The 25465-nt window shown below is 36.9% G+C and overlaps 1 protein-coding gene across 10 annotated transcripts in view; it reads left to right on the top strand.

Annotated features, from left to right (window-relative positions):
- SCEL (sciellin) overlaps nucleotides 1-25465 on the top strand; it is a 143240-nt gene that overhangs the window by 32121 nt on the left and 85654 nt on the right. For 8 of the 10 annotated variants that reach the window (XM_072622178.1, XM_072622181.1, XM_072622177.1 and 5 more), the window contains 2 exons: nucleotides 2988-3047; nucleotides 14313-14381. In XM_072622178.1, coding sequence (XP_072478279.1) covers nucleotides 2988-3047; nucleotides 14313-14381 — 129 coding nt within the window. Of the gene's footprint in view, nucleotides 1-2987; nucleotides 3048-11442; nucleotides 11842-14312; nucleotides 14382-25465 lie in introns of those variants that run through there. The other 2 variants (XM_072622182.1, XM_072622183.1) reach the window with 2 other exon arrangements.

Below are 25465 nucleotides of genomic sequence, written 5' to 3'. Positions count from 1 at the left end.
ATCTCAGACTCAGTCTGTACTAAATGGAACTCATAACCTGCCATCCCTTCTTGAACTTCCCTATCTCTGCTAAGGGCCCTACTGTCCTTCTAGTCATGCATGGTCATCACTGTATTAGTCTCAACTTCTTTCCCTCATTGCACAGGTCAAAGCAATTACCAAGCTTCATCATTTTTGCCTCCACAACATATCTCCCATTTTATTCACACAGCCTTTAGCCTAGTTCATTCTCTGATTACCTTTGGACTATTAAAATGACTCAAGTAGTATTTCCCTTCTCCAATCCATCCTACACACAGGTGTTGAAGGGATTTTCCTAAAAGCATAGGCCTCACTTCCCTACTAAATAGACCCTACTAGCTCTCTGGGATCAAATATTATTTCATCTAATCTTATCCTTTAAAAATTGGTGTAAGTTTTAGCACATACATAATTACTCATACAGTAGTTCACATATACTATTCAGAAATTAATAAATGACATGTTGAGGGAGGTATATACTCAAAGACTTTTTACTAACAGAAGTATGACATCAAAAAAGTTTGGAGATCCCTACTCAATCCCATATGGGGTTTCTACCTGCAGTTTAAGAAGCACTGAAGGGGTTGTGAGTAGGAAAGGTTTTAAGAAGCCCTGGTGTAGAGGATAAGGAAATGACCTCAGAGTTAAGGAAGCTTGGGTTCAAATACGATCTTAATTTTTACAGGCTATGTAGCCTTTGGCAGACTCACTAAATGTCTTGGTGCACAGGCAACTCTCTGCAACTAAATTTCAAAGCAGTGATCATCTACATTGGTAGAAAGAATTTCCTCATCAAGAGTTTGTCATTTCAGTGAAATGACAGATTCTATTTAAAAAAATCATCCAACCAATGAGCATTTGGTTACTGCCTACTCTGTTTTGGGTACCATGCCAGGTGCTGGGGATAGAAAGCCAAAATGAAATAATCCTTGCCCTTAAGCACCTTATAGTCTATAAGAATGAAACCAAGCTTCCTCTTTCTCTTCAACCTTTCCATGAATTTGCTGAATTTTCAGTTTTACTAATTACATACTTGGGAGGATGTAGATCTTTTGTTGTGGCATCATTGTTATCCCCTGTGGAACACTGATGAATACGCACATGTTGGCCCAAAATTTACTGTATATGCTACATGCATTGCTGAGATATAGATTCATGTGTTCATCAATACAATTAAACCTTAATATTTATCATTAAATCTTAGAATCATAGGGTCTTCAACTTCTAGAAGAGACTTTAGAGGTCAACTAGTCCTGCCCCTCATTTTACAGGTGAGGAGTTAAGGCCCAGAGTAATTAAATGACTAATCCAGACTGTAAGTGAAAAATTCAGGGTATCCACTGAGGTTCTTGACTCTAAACCCAGCATTCCTTGCACTACATCATAATGCATTTCTCATTGGTTAAGCTAGAGGCATGTGTGGAATATTTGGGATAACAGCACCCAACTGAACACAGTCTAGGATGGTACTGTAAAATCAAAATGTGAGGTCATGTGAACCATTGGTCTGATCCAATATGGCATTTTTAATGTTCTAGTGTAGTAGAATTTATGTCATATATATCCACCCAAGTGCCAATAATATCAAGGATCTTTATTCAAAGGCAACAGCAGGAGAGAATGAATGGTGGTTTGTACCAAGTATACTTCCTTAACAAGGTACAAGACAGATGTAGGCCACTGCAGGTTGAAGGGGAAATTGGTTTTGGCAACACCTTTCTTTTACTCCAGGTGGCCAGCTTCTGGTCTGTCTGTGATTCTTCTCCTAAGGGTAAGAGCCTTCCCTTCTTCCTGCCATTCCCTCTCAATTTCATGGCATGGCATGTCATGAAAGACAAGTAAACCATCAACAGGTGTTGATATCCAAGAGGGCAAAGGCACAGGACCTCTAGAGTAGCTAGTAAGAGTAAATATTATATATTATATTATATATAATAATATATAACATCATATATATCATATTATTTCAACCCCACTGGTCAGAATTTTTTCTAAACTGATAAATAGTCATACATTTTTTTACATTCATCAAATGTAGTTTCACAGTACTGAGGAACTCTAGGGGAGCAAAGCTAGAAAAAAAATGTGGTATTTCAGGTTGGACTAATATGATACAGCTCCATGTACGTATTTCCTGCCTTGGCTCATGTCCATGGACCATACAACATGTTTTGACATTTCCTAAAATTGCCCAAGCTTCTTAGTTTCCTTTTCAGCTTATTATACAAAGTAAAGTAGGTATGGCTTTTGGATAGCAAACATGAGGATCTGTTCTAACTAGCGAACCTATAGTTTCAGAGACCTAAAACATATTTTCTCTTTTGAATGATTAGCCTTTTTGTTGTTTATTTTTCCTAAAGGTTTTTTTTTTTTTTTTTTTTTTTTTTACTGTGGAAAGGAATGTTAGGCACTTTGCCCTCTCTGGGCTTCATCTGTAAACTAAAGGGATTTGATCTGATAGCCTTTAAAGGTCCTTTCTAGATCTATAAGCCCATTATTCTACAATTTCAAATTAAAATGCCTGGATATCTGAAGTGAAATCTACCAGGTTTTTCAAATAAACACATAGTAATCCTCATATAAGCTCAACTGCTTACCTAGATTAGGTTAGGCTTATGAATCTGCCTTTCTGCTTTAAAACAATCTGTTTGAAATACATTGAAAAGTAGGTGGTCCCGTGTTCCCACACCCTGATGAAAAATTGACACAGTTGTTGAACTTCATGGAAATGTCATGGGACACATTAGAAAAATTGCCCTTTGTACTGACAGACTATTTTCATGTCCTCATGAGCAGTCAAGTGGGGACTGGTTAAAATAAATAGATGCTTGTTTTCTTTTGCCTGCAGTGAAACGAAGGAACCTTTGCCAGAGAATTGTGAGGTCTTTTTTTCCTTTATCCTTTGTTTTGTATTTACCAAATGCTGTAGTAACTATTTCTATGAACTATTTTTTTTTAATCTGCAGAGATGAAAACTATGGCAGAGTGGTGCTCAATCGACATGCTTCTCATGAGGCCTTAGACAGGTGGGTATCTCAGTCAAGGTATATGAATGCTTTAGCAGAAGTTTCAAATAATGGGATACCAAGGGAAAGCTGCTGATTTGGTTAGAAATGCTTGCCTAACCACTGATTAATAGTGGCAAATGTGAGGAATTCCTTAACTCTTTGGGTACATGAGGTTTTAGGAGAGTCTTGCAACATAATTATGAATTTGGAAAGAGGAAGGAGAAGTGTCCTGTAGTAGTCTTTCCAACTATAATTAACCAGAGTACTTTGGGAAAAAAAGTATGGTTAACAAATAAGTAACATGATGTATTGCCGGACTACCAGTTTGAGATGGATTACTTGGTGGGAGTAAAAGAAACCATTAGGAAATATGATTCTAAAAGATCAAAAAGCTATGTAATTATGAATTATTCTTGTTTTTTTAAATTCCCTCTCCCTTAGAAAGGTCCTTTAGTCTCAGAGAAATGACCCTTGAAATATGGAAGGGACCATTCTTGGATCTGGTGAAATTGAACATGGGTTCAATTTCAACCCTGTCACTTACTAGCTGTATAATTTTGGGGAAGTCACTTAACCTTCCTTGAACTTAGTTGCTTTATCTGTAAATTGAGGGGGTTGAACTAGACAGCCCCCGAAGTCACTTCTAGTTCTCTGATATATAATTTAAGATCTTAAACTTTCTTACCCTTTGGGATCGTCCAAACTTATCTCCTCTCTAGAAACTGTTGTAAGTTTTCATGAAAGTATTTCAAATTATATAGAACTTGAAAGCAAATAAGCATGACTGGTAAATGTTAAATGAAACGCAAAATCAGAAGGAACTCAGAAGCTTCAAATGCCAACACGAATCCAATAGGGAAATCCAATATAGAATTTATAGAAATGACTTCTACAGTACATAAATAATAACTTATAATTTCAAAGTTTTCCTCCCAATAACTCTGTGAAATGGGTATTGAAAGTATGATTCCCAATTTACACATGAAGAAACTGTGTTTCAGAGAAGTCTAGTAATTTGGACAAGAGCTAGTAAGTTTCACCCAGGATATAATGTCAGATCTGGGATTCAGATCTCATATTACTTAAATGGAAGTGTCAAAGTATATCAGAAAAACATAATCATCACAACATGTCCATCAGAAAATTATAGTAGTAAGTTTTGGTTTTTTTTTTTTTTGGAGGGGGAAGGCAAGGCAATCAGGATTAAGTGACTTGCCCAAGGTCACACAGGTAATAAGTGTCAAGTGTCTAAGGTTGGATTTGAACTCAGGTCTTCCTGGCTCCAGGGCCGGTGCTTTATTCACTGTGCCACCTAGCTGCCCCTTATGTTTTTTTTTAATCAGATAAATTCTCCAGCTATTCTATCAGATGTCCCAGTGGTGAGGTTAGCCCTGGAAGGGGCCCTGGGAAAATATTAGCTTTTCCACCCTGCGGTAGGTGAGGTAGCTGAAGTTGTAAGGCATAGTACAGAAAAAAATATAGAGGCCTGGGAGGAGTCTAAGCAGGTTCTTGATTGCAGTGAGAGTGAGAGGTAAGGAGATTCTAGCTTGGAGAGCTAAGCATTGGGATAGTCTGCATGCAGATGGGCAGGAGCTGAGAAAAAGACCAATAGGGACAGGGAAGTTGTAAAGGGCAAATCCAAGGCAAATGACCAAAAAATATACAGGTTTCTAATTCTAGGAAAGCTAGTCAGATTGAAAGGGTCAAGAATAGGCAGAGGGCATCTATGGAATCCCATCTGTCAGTGATGACAATTTGCTGGTTCTTTACCATATATCCCCTAGGGTAGATGATCATGCCTTATTCCTTTTTCTTCCTGCTTAACCTGCTGTAGCTGTATCCCGAGCAGGGTCTGACAGCAACTTGCCCATTATTCTTTCTCTGACAGTGCCAAAAAGACATGTTGAGTAGGAGTAGATGTTTTCTTTTCAAGATATCAGTCCCAAAAGGTTAAAGGGGTGCTTCAAAAAACCTGAGAAGTTTTCTAAACCCTGATTTTTTATTTGATTTGAGCTGGGTTTTGTTTTCTCTTGGACCACCTTTTCAGGTGGTGCTACTCTTTCTATAAATTTGCATTTCTTTTATATATGTCCTGAAACCACATCTTCAAATATCAATAACTATCCCAGTTTCTGATCTTCTAGGATTTGAAAACAAGTCAATTTTCACTATATTCACAGACTTTTTATGCTGTGTCAAATGCAGCAGTCAAGAAGGTTGAAGACTAAGAATTGATAATGAGAGTCGTGCCAGTGTTGTATAAGCTCTGGAAAGTATTACCAAGTTAGAAACACGTATAGATGGGCCTGACAAAGGATGGGGTAGTTGTTCTCCAAAAAGCAACCTTGATAATGTTGGGGAAACTCCTTGACAGCAGTTAGCCAACAGGTTGGGAATTGATTTTTGTCCAAAAGGAGTTTCTGAAACCAACTATTAAAGTCATGGATTGGAAGAGGAGTGGGGAGCACAGGTTGCCAACTGGCACCATGGTTCATTGAACATCAATGAAAAGAGATCCTTGAAATATTGCTGTCATATTTTCTCTGCTTTTTGTTCCCTAGCCAATTTTGGACTTCTGTGAATAGTTCACTATGACTCCTAGATCAAAACTTCTCTCACAGAATCACAGCATTTGAGGGTTAGAAGGGACTTCCCATGGCCATTAAGTCCAACCTAGATTTCTGAGTGGTAATTAACAGCCCAGAAGCTGTAATCCTCTAAATATAGTTGAGATCACTTTACACTCACCCACATGAAATCTTAATTGTCACTTTTCTTCCCACTCAGGCAGGCTTTAGAGATTTTATAGTAGTTTAGTTTTAACTTGACATTTCCCTATCCAAAATAGTCTAGCCACATCTTCAAAGCTGAAGAATTTCTTGTGGACTTCCTCTTCCAGATCATTTATAAAACATCATATAAGACTGGGACACTCTACTATTAATATTTTTACTCCTCCCCCTCCTGCCTCTCTCCTCATGACCATTTAACCCTTGTTTCCTAGATTTATTCAATCTCTATGAAAAAAATATCCTCTGCTATTCAATGACAACTTAGCTTTTTTAAACAATCTTTTATATGGGATTTTTAAAAATCAGAACTCTCACAGAATCACAGAATTTGAGAGTTGGAAGAAAACTCAAAGACCATCTAGTTGAACTTATGAGAATTCCTGCTAAAGTATAATGGAGACAAATGGTAAGCCAACTTCACCTGAAGACTTCCAAGGAGGAGCAAACTATCTCTCCTCAAGGCAAACCATTTGATTTTTGGACAGCTCTAATCTTTAGGAAGGTTTTCCTGAAACCAAGCCTAAATTCACTTTGTAGAAATTTCCACCCACCTTCTTCTTGGCTCTGGCCTTGGTAGCCAAATAGAAGAAGTCTAATTCCACCTTACATGATAGCCTTTCAAATATTTCAATATGGCTATCATCACCACCCAATTCTTCCCTCTAGATTAAACAAGTTCATTTCCTTTAATCAACTCTCATATGTCATTAATTCAGGGCCCTTTACTATCTTTCTTTGCCCTCCTCTGTCTACAGTAACAGCAACAAGAACAGTTAGCATTAACTCATTTGATCTTCACAACAACCCTAGAAGGTAGGTGCTATGATTATTCCCATTTTACAGATGAGGAAACTGAGGCTAAGAGAGGAATCTGAGAGAGGTTAGGTTACAGAGTGCCCAGAGTCACAAAGATATTAAGCGTTTGTGTCTGGATTCAAACTTAGAGCTTCCTTACGGCAGATCCTGTATTTTCTCCACTTCACCACCTAACTGCTTGACCAGTTATTTTTTAATGTGATTAAATGAGGTTGAATATCATATTCTCCTTTGTCTATCTACATGCTTACTCATCCCCACACAGAATTCCTAGTGCCAGATTTCTCTTTACAGTCTTTCCCCAAGTAGGTCTGTGCAGTGATCAGAGTAACCATTTGTAATGACAGGTCACACAGCTTGGTCATCAGTCCCCCAATTTTACCCTCAACTATTTCAAAACTCTTGGATAGGTAACACATAATCAACAGCATTAATTTAAAGTTTTTCATTTAGGTCTGGAACATCTTGTGTGTATGCTTCATTTTCAGCTAGTATTTTTTAGTAGCCTCGTCGAAAGGTGATTTGAAAACTAAGCTGATTGCATACTAAATGACTTCCTTTTCTTGTTACTGTTAATTATCCAAAGGGGCCAAGGTCTCCCAGTGCATCCTGGGTCATCTCCAGTCATGCTGATGAATATCTGGTCACTCACTGCATTCCGATGGCTCTGGAGGAGAAGTGAGGCTGGTGACCTGTACAGTCTTCCCTCACTCAAAACAAAGTCAAGTACAAGTCATGTCATCATTTCTCTGATGTCATGGTCTTCTTAGGCAATGAAGAATGAACACAGCAATTATCCATTTATTAAATGGATCTGTGATCTCATCTGCGTGGGTGCACCCTCTACAAGTCCAAATAGCAATCCATGCCCTATCATCCTCCTAGCAGAACTTGAGCTTCCTGAGGGTAGAGACTGTCTTGTTTTTATTCTTGTATTTATTTTATAAATTTTCTCCCCCAAGATGGCATGTAATCTTGTATGGGTTCCACACTTACATTCTTATTAAACACATTTTCACATTAGTCATGTTGCATAGAAGAATTAAAATGAATGGGAGAAATCATGAGAAAAACCAAACCAAATCAAAACATAACACAAAAGAAAATAGTTTGTTTCAGTCTGCATTCTGACTCCATAGTTCTTTCTCTGAATATGGATGGTGTTTTGCCTCAAGAGTCCTTCGGGAATGTTTTAGGTTCTTGCATTGCTGCGAAGGGCTAAATCTATCAGAAATAGGATGACTGTGATTTCAACAGAATGGAAAACTCCTATGTGATGTAATCCCCTCTGCCAATGCAAGTCAGCACCTTTTCTTCAACTTGTAGTCTTAAAGAGTTGTCTAGAGAACTAAGAGGTTAAGTCACTTGTCCAGAATCAAAAATCCAACGTGTCAGAGGCAAGATTTGAATTCAGGATTTCCTGGCTTCAGAGTCAGCTCTCTATTCATCTGTCTTTCATATTTGCAAATAGTGGGTGCTTAATAAATGCTTATTGAATGAATGAAAGTGCATTTTTCTGTCATATCCTCCTTTAAATCTTCCATAGAGGATTCATGCTTCTGACATGGTGGAGGACTGACTTCTAGAACTTTTGCCACTTGCTAGATAACACTTGAACTATCTGTTTATTGTCTGTCATTCTCACCCATCTCCTTACTGGTCATTCATATCTGGGATGATATCTTTCATGCCACTTCTCTTGCACAAAGGAGTTGATGCTAAAATGTTACAGCCTGCTAATATGCGCGATGCCTCTTACCATTACCTGCTAAGAATTACTAGTTACATATAATGAATTAATACTCAACCACCTATTGTTTGCCATTTAGATTTTTCAGATGTACCAAGAAGCAATTATTTTTGTACCCAAAACTAGATTGTGATGGAGCTAAATGTCTGCCTGCACAAGATAGCTGATTACCAGGAAAAAAGATTTTATTACACAGTAATTAACAATACCGATAGCAGTATGTATTAGCTCTTATCCAATTTACATATTATGTTATATGATTTGCATATTCTGATTCCCAATGTGCACATGTCACATTGTGGTTTGGATAATTGGGTACAGAAAGGATTCTTCTATTAGCATGGATAATTAGGTTGGCTGTCATTTTTTCCTATTCTCAAGTACTCGAATGGACTTATTATCTTGCTGTTGTGGGTATTCCCTCCAGCAATGCAGATAGAAATCTATCTACGTCTTCCTACTTGAAGCTACAGTTGTTCATGCCTTCTCAAAAGTTCAGCAAAGGAGGCTCACCCAAAATGCTGGGCATCTTCCTGACTTTTACTTGTCATTATACAGACATCAGTGGAACATAAGATGCCTAATAGTAATCCCTTGCCCATGACGCATGACCAGTCACTCTATTTTTTTTGCCTGTTTATTTATTTTATGTCATTCTTTATACCCTCTCCTTTAAAATTTGTTTTTGATGTGCTACTATCTACCCTAACCCACCACACATCTAGACTTTGTTCCTTAAGTGATCTTCAGTTTCAGTTTTTGGATACTGTAGTATTCCATGACTTGCATCTATACAACAACTCTAGGAAAATATTGGTATTAAAAATAAGTATCTTTATTTTAAGAAGTATTATTTCCTTTTTTATTCTATTCAGTTATATTTAGTTCATATAAATTCATTCATTTAATTCATTCTAATTCATCAAATGGTAAACATTTATTAAGCACCTACTATATGCAGGGCCCCTTGATAGATGCTAAGACAGATTCTTGCCTTGAAAGACTTGCCAATCTAGTATGGAAAGTAAGATATATACAAAAATATCTAAAATACTAAGTAAAATGTGGGGAAAAGCCATTGAATAGGTTTAAAAAAAGACTAAAGTGCCAAGAGAGTTCATAGGGAGAGATATTTCTAGATATAAAAGCTAGAGGATTCAGGAAGGAAACAGTATTTGAAAGGATGAGTGGGATGTTAAGAGGCAAACATGGAGACAAATAAATTTTCTTAAATAAAAAACAGTAAAGGAAAAGGGACAGAGATAGGAATATGTGAGCTGAGGTCAAAGAATGATAAATAGTGCAAGTTGGCTAAATTGTAGAATACATAGAAGTAGTATGAACTAAGCAAGATTGGATAGGTGAGTTAATTGGTTAATAGAATATATTTGGATTTAGTTCATTAATCAATGGAAAACCATTGAAAGACTTTAAGCAGTGTAATGAAAAGTTTAGAACTATGATTTAGGAAGATTATTAATCTGGAAGTAGTAAAAAGGATGATTTATGGGTAGAGAGAGAGACTAGAGGCAGGGAAACCAGTTAAGAAACTAATGAATTAAGTTAGGTCAGAGATAATTCATACCTGAATTTGGGAAATTTCAGTGAGATTAGAATGAAAATTAGCATTGTATAGCCGAATGTATGTTATATTGAGAATCCTAAGAACTAGGTTGGAATTCAGGCCCTGCCATTTACTGAGTCCTTTCAGATAAATCATTAGAACTTTCTGAACTAAGTTTTGTCACCTATAAAATGGCAGTGAGTTTACTATGGCTCCTGCTTCCAGAGCCAATCTGGCTATATTTCCTCTTAAGGGTTTAAGAGTACCCTAAGGGATTTGGACTCTCTTTTTTCTCTGTTGTCATCAGCTCAAGTCTTTGCCAGCAGAGATCCTTCTACTTTAGGTGCCAATGACTGGTGCCTTAGTTCCATTTTAAAAAGTTGTGCTTACTTTGAATACCTAGAAAGAATAAAGTATAAATATTTCTTCTAATACTCTCCCATATACCTTTTCTCTAGAAGGCTGAAGAATTAGCTCAGTTCCTTCATAGCATTAGTATCATAAATTTCAAGCCTAAATTTCATTGAGTTCTTATCTCCACTACTCCTGACACAAATCTAGAAGATCACTCCCAAAAGTTGCTCCTTGCTTTCTGGTACATTGATGCTGGGTTGGCTGCTCACCCATATCCTGTAATACTGGGATGCCAAGATACCCTTTGGATCTTTTGAAATTCACAAGAATATGGAGATTATACTTCCTTCATCTAGAATAGTAAAGAACAAACACAGAAGCCAAGGATCAAGGCCCTTTCTTGGGACCCTATGGCCTCAGAGGGGAGAAAGCACTATGATATCTCTTCTTACAGTTATAATCTCTCATTGAATGCCTTGAGCAGAATCATTGAATGAGGCAAAGAAGAAATAACTAAAACTGATGGGTCTTCTTGAAAGCCTCCATGGCCAAAGAGTCACCTTTCAACACATGGTTACCTATGTGTTATAGAATGTCCATGAATGTCCAGCAGTCTATTCAAGGCACTTCCATCCTACATGGCAATGACACCAGGAAGAGGGCTGTCAGCCTGTCCACATGGAAAATCAATCAAACAATCTGATAGGGTCTGTACAAGTGTCAGTCTCTGGTTACCATGGGAATAATGACACTTATGCTACCTATCCGCCAGGGCTGTTGTGAGGAAAGGACTTTATACACCTCAAACCACTATTAATTGGGAATTATCACTCTTAGAAAGGAGGGTATGAATGAAGGAGATATTGAAGAGGTAAAATTGACAAGATTTGGCAAATGATTAAACTGAGGGATTAGTGAAAGGGAAGAGTCAAAAGTGACTCAAAGCTTTTGAGCCTAGGTAGCTGTGAAAATAATGGTGTTACTCTTAGGAATGAGGAAGTCAAGAGGAGAAACAGGTTTAGGGGAGGAGGGTAAATGATGAATTATGCTTTTGATATATTGTATTTGAGGTGATTATGGGACATTCTGACAGATATTTGGTAAAGAGCTAGAAACATAGGTCTGTGACTCAGGAGAGACATTAAAACTAGAGATGCAGGTTTGAGAGTTGTCTTCAGAGAGAGAATGGTTAAAGTGATGGAAGTGGATCAGATTGCCAAGAAAGAGAGTATAGAGAAAGAAGAAAAGACAGAGCTTTGAAGGAGCTCCACCATCTAAGGGAGTTGGAGGAAAAAGATAAACCAATGAAAGAGAGAAGTGGTCAGAGAAGTAGGAGATTCAGGAGACTGAAGTGAAATGGAAACCAAAAAAAAATGAGTATGCAGAAGGATATAATAAACATTATCAGAAACTACAGAAATATCGAGGAAGATGAAGACTAAAGAACTTAATTAATTTGATGAGTAGGAGGAAATTGATGACCTCTGAGAAAGCAATATCACTAGAATGGCAAGTCCTGAAGCCTGGTTACAAAAGGTTGGTGAGTAAGTAGACGGGTAGGAAGTATTAGTAGACATCTTAGTACATTCATCTTAGAACATTTCTGAAAGTTTGGCAAAAATAGGGATGAAAGAAATGGAGGGGTAGCTTGAAGGGATAATAAATAGAAGAAAGGTCTTTATGAGGAAGAGTTGAATATAATTTTATATGGATGAGAAGAAGCTAGAAGGGAGAATATGAGGATACTAGGGGAAAAAAAGGAATGCTTGATGAATTGAGGCCTCAAAAGTGTTTGGAATCAAGGGTGCGTGTGGATAGCTTAACTTTTGGAAAGAGTCTATCTTTTTGTAGGAGGGCAGGAGAAAGGGATGGATAAAAATAGATAAGTCTTGAGGCATGGAGAGTGAAGTTGAAAGAACTCATGCCTGGGAAGACAGCAGAATATAATAGGAAAAGCTCTGTATTTGGACTTAGAAGTTCAACCTGTTTTTATAACTTATTAATTGTAAGCTCAGGCAAATCACTTAACCACTCTGGAGTTGAGTTCCCTCATTTTTAAAATAAGGAGTTTGGACTTGATTTCTTTCAATATCTCTTTCACTCTCCTCAAACTCCTATCTGCACTTCCACTACCCTCTTATCCTACTTTGCCTAGGTCATCACAGATCATGGAAGAGAGTGGAAAAATTTTGGAACAGGCTTTATTCATTAGAAAATGGGAGACACAGGCATAGGGGATAGGATTCAGCTCAGGGGTGTGCTAGAACCAGTGTGAAGGAATGAGTAGATAGAAATATGTGTATAATGATTACACACACACACACACAGACATACATACAAACACACACATATATGCACATACATATAAATACATATATTTATACATACATATGTATGTATGCATGCTTATATATTATCTATTATATGTAATATATATTATAACATATGTTGATATATTATAGTATATCAACTATATGTATACATATATAGCATATATACATGTTTTATATATATATACATACATAAATACACAGTTGTGTCTAATGGTAACCATCTCTAGGAGAAGAGGGAAGAAAAAAAGGACAAAAAAATTACATGATAACTTTTTTATATACTTAAAAGGAATAGCAAGTTGTACATAATAGATTTGCAGTTTCATGTGCAAAAAAAATTAAAATTAAATTGCTAAATTTTTAGCGTGAGCATTTCCACCTCAGAAATCAATAAATGCTACAGATCAGAGCTTGTTTATTTGTTGCTTTGTTGATTATTTAGACTTAAGAAAATAATGGAGAAAATATTAATGATGTAGATTAAACATAAAAGTATTTTTTGAGGGAAGAGCTGGTTATTAAACATTTACCAATATACTGCTGCTTTTGTCTTTTGAAGTAGAGCAGTTCATAATATGATGGCATAATGGGTAGAACACTGAATTTGAATTTTGATAAGACGGAGATTTTCCGGAGGAGAGCAACCAAAATAGTGAAAGGTCTTGAATCCACACCATAAGTTTATCTGAAGGCTCTGGGCATGTTTAGTTTGGAGAATATTTAAGTGAGGAGGACATGATAGCTGTCTTCGGGTATTTGAAGGGCTGTCTTGAAGGAGATGTTAAATTTATTCTGATTGGCCGTAGAGGGCAGAACCAGGAGCAATGGGTAGAACTTCCAAAGAAGAAAATTTAGGTTTAATGTCAGGAAAAAGCACTTCACAGAGTTGTCCAAAAAGTGCAGTGGGCTGATTTGAGAGCAAGTGGATCCTGCCCAGCAGAGGATGAATGGACATCTGTCAGATATTTTATAATGAAGTTTCCTTTAATGACTAGGTTCCTTCCTATTCTCAAATTCTGAATCAGAGGATCTGATTTCAAATCCCTCCTTAGTCACCTCCCTAGCTTTGTGTATATGGACAAATCAACCTCTGAAAGCTGCAGTTTCTTCATCTATAAAATGAGTTAATAATATACTTATCTCATAGGATTATTGTGATGATCAAGTGGGATCGTCTATGTAAAACACTTGGCAAAGCTTTAAGCATTATGTAAACATAGCCAATATTGTTATTATTTGTTGATAGGTAGCTGAAATGGAAGTCTGTGGAGCTGAGATGGACACTAAAGAGTTAAACATCAGGAGAATTGTCAAAATGTAAATCACTACATATATTTAATTTCCTAAAAAACAAGGATGATAGCCAGGGAGGAACTGAAGGAAAAGAGGAGGAGCCAAATGCTAAAATTATTGAAGAAAAATTTGAATGTCCTTGAGGTCAGCCTATGATAGTGAAAAGGACCTGGACAAAGTGGCTTACAACCTAATGGATGTTTAAGTTAGTATCCAGGTAGGCTTGTATTTCCCACAGTAGTTTTTCTAAAATCTAATTATGTTAATATGTGTATCTTTTATCTATCTACCTTAATATAGCAGGTTTTTCCCAAGCGCATGATAATTTTCAATCATCTTTGTTATTTTATTAATTTTTTTGATGTATTCTTTTGGCAATAGGAGCAAAAATGAAAGGGATGAGCAGAAAGTCACAATTACTCGGTACAGCTCTGATGATACCTTGGACAGGTAAGTTGCTTTAAACCATGACCAATGTGTTTGGAATATAACGCATTCTAGTTTTAGATGTAGTCAAGCTGACCTGAGTTTAAAGTTTGCTTCAGATACTTTCTAGCTGAGGGATCATGGAAATCACTTAACCTCTCTTATTCTCAGTTTTCTAATCTCTAAAATGGGGATAAAATAGTGCTTATAAACAGTTGTTGTGAAGATCATATGAGCTAAAATATCTAAAGAAAGTAATTTTCCTAAATCACAGGTCCCATCATTTCCCTTCCCTGCTCTGCCCCAGGGACTTCCTATTACCCCTAGGAGCAAATATATTTTAAAATTCTCTGCCATTCAAAACCCTTTATGTATCCTACCTTTTCAGTCTTCTTACACCTTACTTCCTGATATATACTCTTCAGTCTAATGACACTGGCCTCTTGGTTGTTCCATGAACAAGACTCTGGGCATTCTCTCTGTCTCCCTCCCATGTCTGGAATGCTTTCCCTCCTCCAATCTGCCCACTGATCTCCCTGGTTTCCTTTAAGTACCAACTAAAATCCAAAACTTACAACAGAAAGGCTTTTTCTATCCCTCTTAATTCTAATCTTTCTAGTAATAATTTCCTATTTATCTTACATATAGTTTCCTTTGTGTTTATTTGTTTGAATGCTGTTTCCAATATTAGAGTCTAAGGTCCTTGAAGTCAGGGATTATCTTTTGCATCTTTTTTGTATCTCCAGCACTTAGCACAGTGCCTGGCACAGAATAGGTACTTAATAAATGATTATTAATTAATTGATTGCAATGTTTAAAGTGCTATATAAATACTAGTGATGATGGTGATGGTTACATTTATGGACTGCACATAAGCTGTTTTTACATTTATTAATCTAATTTTTTCCTAAAGCTTTATTTCCAATAGTTAAGGCACACTGAACATGTGATATTCTGTTTGAAAAAGCTCATGATTTATCCATGAGATGGAATGTTACCTCTTATTTCCTGCTGATAATAAATTTATATGTATTTAGAGGGAGAAAATGTAGTCTGAGTGTAGCTAGGGAAAATGACAGTGAGTCAGGAGGGATTAGTTCAATTTTAACTGATAAATTGTACATTTGAGAAATCCCTGTACCTCTTTCTCTGTCTCTCCTTTCATCTGCTCTTTCCTCTCCACCTATGTAGAGAGATATGCTCACATCTCTCCCAACAACTTTGATGTTTCCACCTTGATTATGGGACAAACGGCAGTTTCTGCCAATCTAGTTTATGGAACCTCTAAATTTAATAGTACAAAAGATTGATTCCAATCTGTAGGAAGGGAAAGAGATATTCATTTTAAAAATTACACCAACTCTTTTGATGATATAAAGTTACCATGGAATTAAGGCATTAAGATAGTAGACATACCTTCTTTTTAAAGAACTTGGAACAACATGAATTAAAGATACAATGAAAGTTGTACAAATCACAATTAAAAAAATATGTTTAGGATATAAATATGTTTTGGATGTTGCTTCTTCATAAGCAAGAAAGTTTACATTTTAACTGAAGTGTAGCCATAGAGTCATTGTTTATCAGTTATCAGTGAAACTATTTAGACTGATAACTCTCTTTAAACAAAGGGTCTACCAAATTTTGTCATGTTAGCCCTGATTATAGATCAAACTGGCACTTGTCAGATTTTAATCTGGTCTTGCCTATATTTGAGGTGTCCATTAGGTTCTGGGCTCAGATGACTTCATTTTTCAGGAAAATTCTAACAGTGGCCATAAAGATGGCTATTGCTGCTACATTTCTATATTTAGGAAGCAATCTGCACTAAAAAAGGCAATAGATGCTATCATCACTGCCAGGGCTGCCTCCATTGCTCATTTAAACTAACTTAAATAGTCAAGTGAATATGTGATCTTAGTGACTTGGTATTTCCTCCAAAGGTGCAGATTACAGCCAATCCATGCTGGCTCATTCTCTAAGTTCATGTTCTCCCAAAAGTTTGAAAACAGAAGTTTCCTCAGTACGCTGGAGGCCCTTCTTGCTCTGTCCTAACATCATAAGAGTACCAGGGGAGCCCTCTAATTGTCCACCAGTCATCTCTCACTTTTGTCACTAATATTTGGTGTAATAAAACCTATGGATGTTGAAGTATGATTTAAATGACTGATTGCAGGAAAGTAAGCTTGCTTTCTCCCATAGAAATAGGTAATTATAGTTTGTCTGATTTAGGAGAGGCTAGACCAACCTATTTATTCTATAAATGAGAACTCTGAGGCTCAAACAGATTAATTAATTTCAGTTCACTCACTAAACATTTACGTGCCTTCTGTATGCTAGGCATTGTAATTTGTCCAGAATCATTCAGCAAGTAAGTGACAGAGCTGGGATGAGAACCCAAACCTCTTTTCTCCCAGGCCAGTGCTTTTTCCATTGTACTATCTATTTGCCTTTACTTACCACCTGTCCTACTTAAATGAAAGATGACCACATATTTGTAGGAAAGAATGTCAAAGTAGGGTGTAGGACTAATGGTGCACAGATTAGGGAGAAAGATTACAAAGTGCTTATGTCCCCAGGTGGGGTGGGGGGAGGATGTGCTACCACACTTAACTATTTCAAGCTTTGATGTAAAAAGGACCTTAGATCTAGTGAAAAATGGAAATTGAACTGGTGGTTCCTTCTATATTTTCACTTAGGAAACCCTAGTGGCTGACTTTTCAGTTTAGAATGGTTTTTGTTCATTTGTTTTTTTTTGTAATTAGGGTGGGGATAGTGCAGTGGGGGGATGTAGTTTCACTGACATAAGGAACTCCCAGTGAGGAAATCATTTCTAGAAAAGCAGATTAGCAATTGTTCTTCTGCTTATGGTTGTAGAGAGTTGATCCAGGCACAGAAAGGTTGAGTTAAAGGCAGGATATGAACCTAAAAGGCTCATACTTTTATGAAGAGGTTCACTCTTGAGCTGTTACACCATACTGCCTCTTCCATTCAACCATGTGTAGCATTTGAACCTTAAAAGAAGGAAGCTTTTTATTTGCTGTTCTTCTGAAAAAAATTTAAGGGCTGGATTCCTCTACCATTTCAACCAAATGAAATCAGAGAATCATTGATTTGGAGATGGAATAGATCTCAGGGATCATGTATTTCAAACCCGTCCTTTCATAGAAGAAAAAAAATGAGGCTGGAGAGGATTAGTGATTTTCCTAGACTCACACAACTAGTAAGGGTCACACTCAAACTTAGAACCCAGGGACTTCTGGCTCCTATTACGTTTCCCCACTATACTTTATTACTGTGTAAATAAAATAGGAATGAACAGTAATACAGGTTGGGGCCACAGAACTGAAGTTCAGTAACTGTAACACAGGGTACAGAGACCCCTAGTGTTTGATAGAGAAAGTACAAGTGGTTCTTACTCCTTTGGCCTCTTTGGGGAATCTTAGGACAAAGAAAGTTCAAGGGCCTGTGAACAGATTACTTGTGATTGTTTGTTGTAACTCTTATTCCAGACTATAGCAGTTCAAATTCCAAGAAAAGCCAGTTCTGCCATATTAGTATTTAAATGCTTGAGAATGAAAAGTTCTTCACAATAGTAGTAATAATGAACATTTAGATAGCTCTGTATCAATCATTATGCTAAAGGCTTTACAATTATCTCATTGGATTCTTACAATAACCTTGTGAAGTAGGTTATTGGGAAGTAGGGTATTATTATCCCCATTTTACAGAGAAGGAAACTGAGGCAAATAAAAGTTAAGTGACTTGCCTAGGGACATACAACTAGTATGCGTCCTAAGCCAGATTTGAACTGGAATCTCCAGGTCAAGTGCTCTGTCCCTTGTACGCCCTAGATTCAGAATAAAATTCTGAAGATATAAACAAGCTAATTATGATGAGGAAAAGGAGTTGTTTAAAGTTTCATACAGTTGCTCAAGAAACTCATTGGCCAACTTAATTTTTTTTAAGAAGTGTATATAAAAAAGTGGAAGCAAGAGCAGCTAATGTCAGCTTTTGAGCTGGAAAAAAATGGCTAACAGGGATTAAAAGCATAAGAAGAGTAGGGAGATATGAGAGGACCTGCATTCCTTTGGTGAATTCTAGTTATCAGACTAGACAAATTATGCACCAGGGAAATGTAAAAACCGGTAGATAAGATGGCTGAGCCTTGGTCAACGATCTTTGAAAGGTCATGGATGATCAGGGGAGTGAAGTGAATAATCTAGATTTAGCACTGAATGAAATTTAAATAAAAAAAACATCAAGAAAACTTTTAAAAATAAAAGAAAATTTAAAAAAGTAGAAAAAATGTCTTAGCACCAGAGAAAGGCAAGTGTTCTTATTTTTTAAAAAAAGAGAAGAGATACAAGTCTGGAAACTATAGGGCAGTGAACCTGGATTACTGGCAAAATTCTAGAATGTATTATTAAGGGGATGGTAATGATCTCATGGTTGTGCTTGCTATTTGTCCTTTGTTCTTGAAGAGGACCGTGACACCAGGAAGGAGATGTCATGACTGGCAAGTGAACTGGATTGAAGTGAGGAAGGGCTGTCCAAAGCCATCTGGGTCCAGTGGCAAGACATAGATCAGGTCAACTGGAGATGGCCCCAAATGCAGTGGGAGACGTTGGCCTTTTTAAACTAAGGTCTTTCCCAGGTCTCAGCTTCTCAATTTCTCTGACAAAGCCCATTCAGAGATTAAGGCTAGGTAAGAGCAGAGGAAAAGAATGGCCTATTTTACCTAGTCAAAAAAAAAAAAATCCATCTAGAAGGCTAAGACCTCTGAGGTTTCTGGTCAAAACAGAAACAATTGCTATTCACAGTAATTGGGCCCAAACAATGACCCTGTAGACCTGGACTGGGACCTATTGTTGACTAATCAATGACAGCCAGAGTGATTAAGGCATGGCCTTAAGAAAGAAATCGAGTCTCTAAACCTCTAGATACCTTAGAGGTTTTGATGATTTTCATTCCGTTGGGCAGGTTAGGGTGGGATACCCTGTGTGGACCAGAGGAGAAGAGAAAGGAAATCAGAAGGGAAATGGGAAAGGGAGAGGAGAAGGGGAAAGGGAAGGAGAAAAATGACAACAAAAAAGGGACTATTAATATTTAAGGATACATATCAAGTGTTGTGGACATAAATCTTCCTAGAGAGTTCTGTCTCTTAAATTATCTGGTAAATCCCAGAAGAACAACCTTGAATTATTCTTTCAAATAAAGGATCAAAGCTAACATGGAGGTACTAGTGAATGTTTCTTGAGATTCTACAAGTGAAGTGCCAACTTAGATTTCATAAGAGAGGGGAAATACACTTCTAATGCACAAAAGATCCTACCAGGATTATTACAAGGGCCTTACTTAATAATATAGCTGTATGTGAATGGGTTTCTTTACATATTTAAATATTCACTTATTTTCCTCCAAGGGAGGAAGGAAAGTCCTTTTAGCTGAAAAATTCTAAGAACAAAATTATGAAAAAATTTTAATTTAAAAAAGCAAGATATGACCTCATGGACATAATGAGAAGTATGGTATAATGGACAGAAAACCAACTTTAGAGACAGGAAGACCTTGGTTTCAAGTCTTGCCTCTGGCATGTACTTGGGTACATGACCCTGGGCAAGTACTAAAGAGTACTAATTGAACTTCTTAGTGCTTTAGGAAACTCTCCAAGACTATAAGTTGTAGAGAAGTTGCCAGCTTGCGTTGGTAGAGGAAATTTCCCTACTGGGAGTACTCTATACCAATGAAATCATAGTTCCAGCACCTATTTCTATTCCTAGATACATGTTATGAAAGGTACGTAGATACCATGAGTCAGACATTTTGAAACGAATCATGGTAGACCCAGTGTGAGTAGACCCTACCGTATTCCCTCAAAAACATGCAAGTTCCTTGAAAGCAGGAACTATCTTATTTTTTATTTGTATCCCTAGTATCTAGCTCAGCCCTTGGAAGTGTATGGTGCTTAGTAAATACTGATTAATTAATTGATTTGGAACTTTATGATTGACCACACCCAGTGAGTATCATAGAATGGTGGAGTCACATTTGGTAGCAAACTCAGATGCCATCCAGTTCAACCCATAGAAGAACAAGAATCCTTCTCAATTTAAGTGACAGATGACCTCTAGTGACCTTAAGTGATAGTTGAGCTCCAGTGAGTACAATTTTACTACTTCTAAAGGAAGTTCTTTCAACTTTTGGGTGGTTTTAATTATTAGGAAGATTTTTTTTAATACTGTAAGCCAAAATCTACATCTCTGCCACTTTCACCAGTTGTTTTTGCTTCTGCCCTCGGGGCCAAACAGAACAAGTCTAAACCCTCTTGCAGCTTTTTCAAGTAGTTATCCTCTCCCTTCCAGTCTTCTTATCTATAAACATATTCAGGAGCAGCTAGGGGATAGAGTGCTGGGTCTAGAGTCACAAAACTGAGTTCAGACACTTACTAATTATGTGACCCTGAGCAAGTCACTTAACCCTGTTTGCCTCAGTTTCCCCATTTGTAAAATGAGTTGGAGGAGGAAATGGCACACCTCTCCAGTGCCTTTGCCAAGAAAACCCCAAATGGGGTCAGAAAAGCTGGATGCAGCTGAACAAGAAAAGCAAAAAAACCTATCCAGTCAATTATCATATGGCATTTTCTTTACGTGCTTTAACAACCCAGTCACTATCCTCTGGGTAGTCTCCACTTAACTTGATGTTCTTTCTAAAACTTGGTATCTAAAACTGAACACAGTATGTCAGATGGAGTACGGTCAGGGCAGAAGACAGTGTGACTTGCCCTTTCCTACTCCTGTCCATTATGCATGCCTTAAGATAGTCTAAGATCACATTAGCCTTTTGGGGCTATACGATAATATCACACTGTTGACTCACTGAGCTTGTAGCACATTAAAACCTACAAATCGTTTGCATATTCATATTTCTCACCATGTCTCTCTTGCGGTTGCAACAAGAATTTTCAAAATCTAAGTTCAAAACTTTTCATTTATCCTTTTTAAGTTTCATTTTATTACATTTGATACAACATTGTAGCTGCAGTTAACTGGGCAGTGGTTCTCCTCGGAGAGTTGCTGAAAGGAGTTAGAGAAGCTGCCTTCATCATTCATCCAAAAACAAGAAAAATTATTTGATGGGTCATTTTGCCTTACAAGATGCATGAATATAAGCAAATAGATCTTCACTAAGTAAGTTAGCCAAAGATGATGACCCCTGACTTCCCTTCCTACTCTAAATACGTGAAAACATCAGTTTTTATGCCAAAATGCCTTTGTAGGGGTGGTGATGGAGTTTATGGAGATCTTGAAAGGATACACTTAAATGGAGTCCTCACCTTTTTTGTTGATACGTAAATTTCTAATCATTCTGGTTTCTAACTGGACTGGTTTAGTCCCAAATAAAAACCCATCTTTTACAAGAAATCTTACTTGTCACCCTTAATGCTAATGCTTCTATTAATTGTCTCTAATTTGTTCTGTATATATTTTGTGTACACAATTGCTTTCATATTGTTTTTCCCATTATGCTGTGATCCCTATTACACTTGTGAGGGACTGTCTTCTGTCTTTCTTTGAATCTCCAGTGCTTAGCATGGTGCTTAGTACACTTTAGGCACTGGATAAATGCGAATTAACTGGCTGAATGGTCTCAACAACAATTTCACTCACTCAAACACATATCAAGTGCTTACCGTGTATAAAACCTCTTTGATAGGTGCTGAGGATACAAAACTTCAATGTCATAATCTATGACCTCAAGGAATTTCCAGTCTCACAAGATAAAGATAAGAGAAAGACACAATTATACTAAAGGAGAAGACAGTTAATGTCATATGAGAGTGAGAATGCTGTTACCATTCAGAGGAGGAAGAGATTACTTGGGGAGATCAGAGAAAGCTTCATGAAGGCAATGACGTGTTAATAAGACTCATCATTTTTAAAATCATATTTTCTACCAGAACTGTCCGAGATGCTCTTACGAACATGAGCTTCTTTTAACCATGTTCCAAGTGTCCCAGGAACTTGTAATGTTTTAACTTGGCAAATTATACCCTATAATTTATATAATAACAGATCATCCTTTGGAAGCAGGGAAGCAAATATATTAATGTATAGAATGAAAATATGTTTTGATTCCTTTTGTGCGGAAAGTTTGGCGGAGAACAAATCTATAAATCATTGTCAATAGAAATGAGAACTAGCTCAATGAGTTAACTACCTTGCATGAGGAAGTTAGCTTTACCAACTTCAAGAAGAAAGGCACACATGCCTTGGTCAAGAAGAGAAGAGATCAGCAGAGGAGGGCTTAAATTTATGAAAAGAAGATGGCATAAATACGCATATAGAATAGGAGCAGAAGAAAAGGCTACAGTTTGTAGGGAAAGTATCTAAAGGAGATAAAATAGAACAATGTGGCCTTGATCAGGATCATACTGAACATTTTTTCTTTGCTTTTGGAATATTTTATTGGGGTCATGGGATCATAGATTTAGAAGGGACTTCAGAGGCTATCGAGTCTAACTCTCTCATTTGACAGATGAGAAACTGAGGCACACAGAATTTGAGTAGTTTGCCCATAGTCGAATAGGGATACTAGTTGCTTTCATTTTTTATACTATAGATATTTACATTTTATATATATCTATATCTATATATGAATAGGGATGCTGGTAGTGTTTGTTTTTTATACTGTAGACATTTATATTATATCATATCATAGACATTTCCCAATATGCATCCTGACCCTCACTGCCCTTCCTGACCCTTGCCATATATAGACACTTAGGAAATCTTTCCTTGTAACAAAATAAAGTTAAGAATTAACTGACACAACCACTAAGTCTAATAGTTTGTGACATTCTATTAGGGCAGCTAGGTGGTGCATTGGATAGAGTGTAGGGCTTGGAGTCAGCAAGATGTGAGTTTGAATTCTGCCTCAGACACTTACTAATTGTGTGGCCCTGGGTAAATCACTTAACCCTACTTACCTCAGTTTCTTTATCTGTAAAATGAACCAGAGAAAGAATTGGAAACCACTCTAATTACTTTGCCCAGAAATCCCCAAATGGGGTCACAAAAAGTCAGACATTACTGAACAACCAAAACATTCTATACCTGGAGTTTCTTAGCTCACTACCGAAAGGAGAGAGACATGAAATCTATCGATTTGAGCCAATATTGGTCATTGATTTTAATCCTAGTTTAGTTGCCTTGTTTCTAGAACAGTTTTCCTTGTCATTATTATAGTCATTTTGTATACTGTTTTCTTTGCTCTTTATCAGGTTTTTCAGAATACTTCAAGGTTGTTATCTTTTGCTAAACAATATTCCATTATATTAATATACTACAATTTGTTTAGCCATCCCCTAATCCATGGGCATCTACTATCTTTTCAGTTTAGTGCTACCACAAAAAGAGTTGTGATGGATATTTTAGTTGTACATGGATCCTGTCTTCCACCTCCTCGGGGTATATGACCAGTAGTGGTACTGCTGAGTAAAAGGATATGATATGAAGAGCTTAGCAAATCCCAATAGTTTTACATCGGACCAGTGTAACTGGTGTGCGTCAATGTTTCTCTTTAGGCAGTTACAGCAAGGGAATCTTTTTAGATTGTAATTCCTTAGAAATAATGAGAGCTCTGAGAAATGAGATAACTTCCTCAATTTCTCAATCTGTACAATGGGGAAATTAATACTTACAACACCTTCCTCATAGGGTTATTTTGAAGTTTAAATTAAAAAGTGTATTAAAGTGTTTTGCAAACTTTAAATCACTAAACAAGTATTGGTTATTATTATAATACATAGTCATTTCCACGACAAACCCAAAGAACATGATTTCTGCTAAGACAACCTGAAATCCTGAATTTAGAAAAACAAGGCATATGTATTCTGAATTTTGCAATTTTCCTCTATAAGGGATGGGAGGGAAGAGAGGGGAATCACCACAATGCTACCATTCTCCAAACAGGAAGAAAGACATAGAATGAATGAGGAAGGAGAAAGACACATCTACCTATATGGTTTAGTTTTATGTATTTTTTCAAACTACAAAATACATAGATATCATTGTCCCCTGTTATTTTCTCATGATAGCAATATATTAGAAGTATTCTGTGTTCTGTCACATTTATTCCTGTTTGAAAAGAAACATTTGTTTGTTTTCTGCTCATACAAGTTAATTGATTGCACAAAAGATCATTAGGGAACAACTGAGTATGTTCTTTAATGACCAGAAGACTGTACTTTGAGAGTCCACTTTGTGGGGATATATTGCAGATTGTAGTCTATCAGACACTAGTTCAGGGATTACAGACTGACCTTAAATATACATACATACATACATACATACATACATACATACATACATACATATATACATATAATTTTTTTTCTGTGTCTAGTTCCTTGTAATCCTGTTTCAGCCCTGGGTAGAGTTTGGGTTTAGAATTGTCTCTTGCTGAAATATGTATTCATACAATATGCAGAGTATATCGAGTAAGTATGTGGTTAGAAAGGTGGTGGCTGCTCCTTTTATGAGAGGAGAACACCCCTTCCAAGAAGCTCCTTCTCTCCCCATTCTCCTCATTATTACTTTACTTATACCAGGACCTTTTTCCCTGGTCAGATGTGGCACTCAAGACACTTATAATACTTTCATGCTGACTCCAGTGAGTGTCATGATAACATATATAAATTGCATATTAGAAAATATGATTTCAACAGGTAAATAGAAGAGGAGGAGGGTGATCATGCATTCCAGGCATAAAGGATGGCACTGGTAAAGGCAGAGGAGCATCGAAAGTGTTCATTCAACAGTGCATGGTTTAGATTGGCTGGACCACAGCGTGAATGAAGGGAAATAGTGAGAGATAATTATGAAAAGGCAAGTAGTAGTTAAGTAACTAACTAACCAACTAACTGAGGGTGTCCCCTCATACCACCTCATTCTGTGAGAAGAGGAAAGGGATTAGGTTCACAGTTTTGTTTAGTTCTTATACAGCACAGTATCAAGTTATCATACAAGCCTAGAGAAAATGAAGGCCAGAATGAGGTCCATGACTGTGAAAGCAGAGAGGGATGTGGGTGAATCATCAGGATAAAA

Source organism: Notamacropus eugenii, chromosome 6 (genome assembly GCF_028372415.1).
Source record: "Notamacropus eugenii isolate mMacEug1 chromosome 6, mMacEug1.pri_v2, whole genome shotgun sequence".
Lineage (NCBI taxonomy): Eukaryota > Metazoa > Chordata > Mammalia > Diprotodontia > Macropodidae > Notamacropus > Notamacropus eugenii.
Note: the sequence above shows the minus strand (reverse complement) of the source record. Positions and strands in the feature narration are given on the sequence as shown.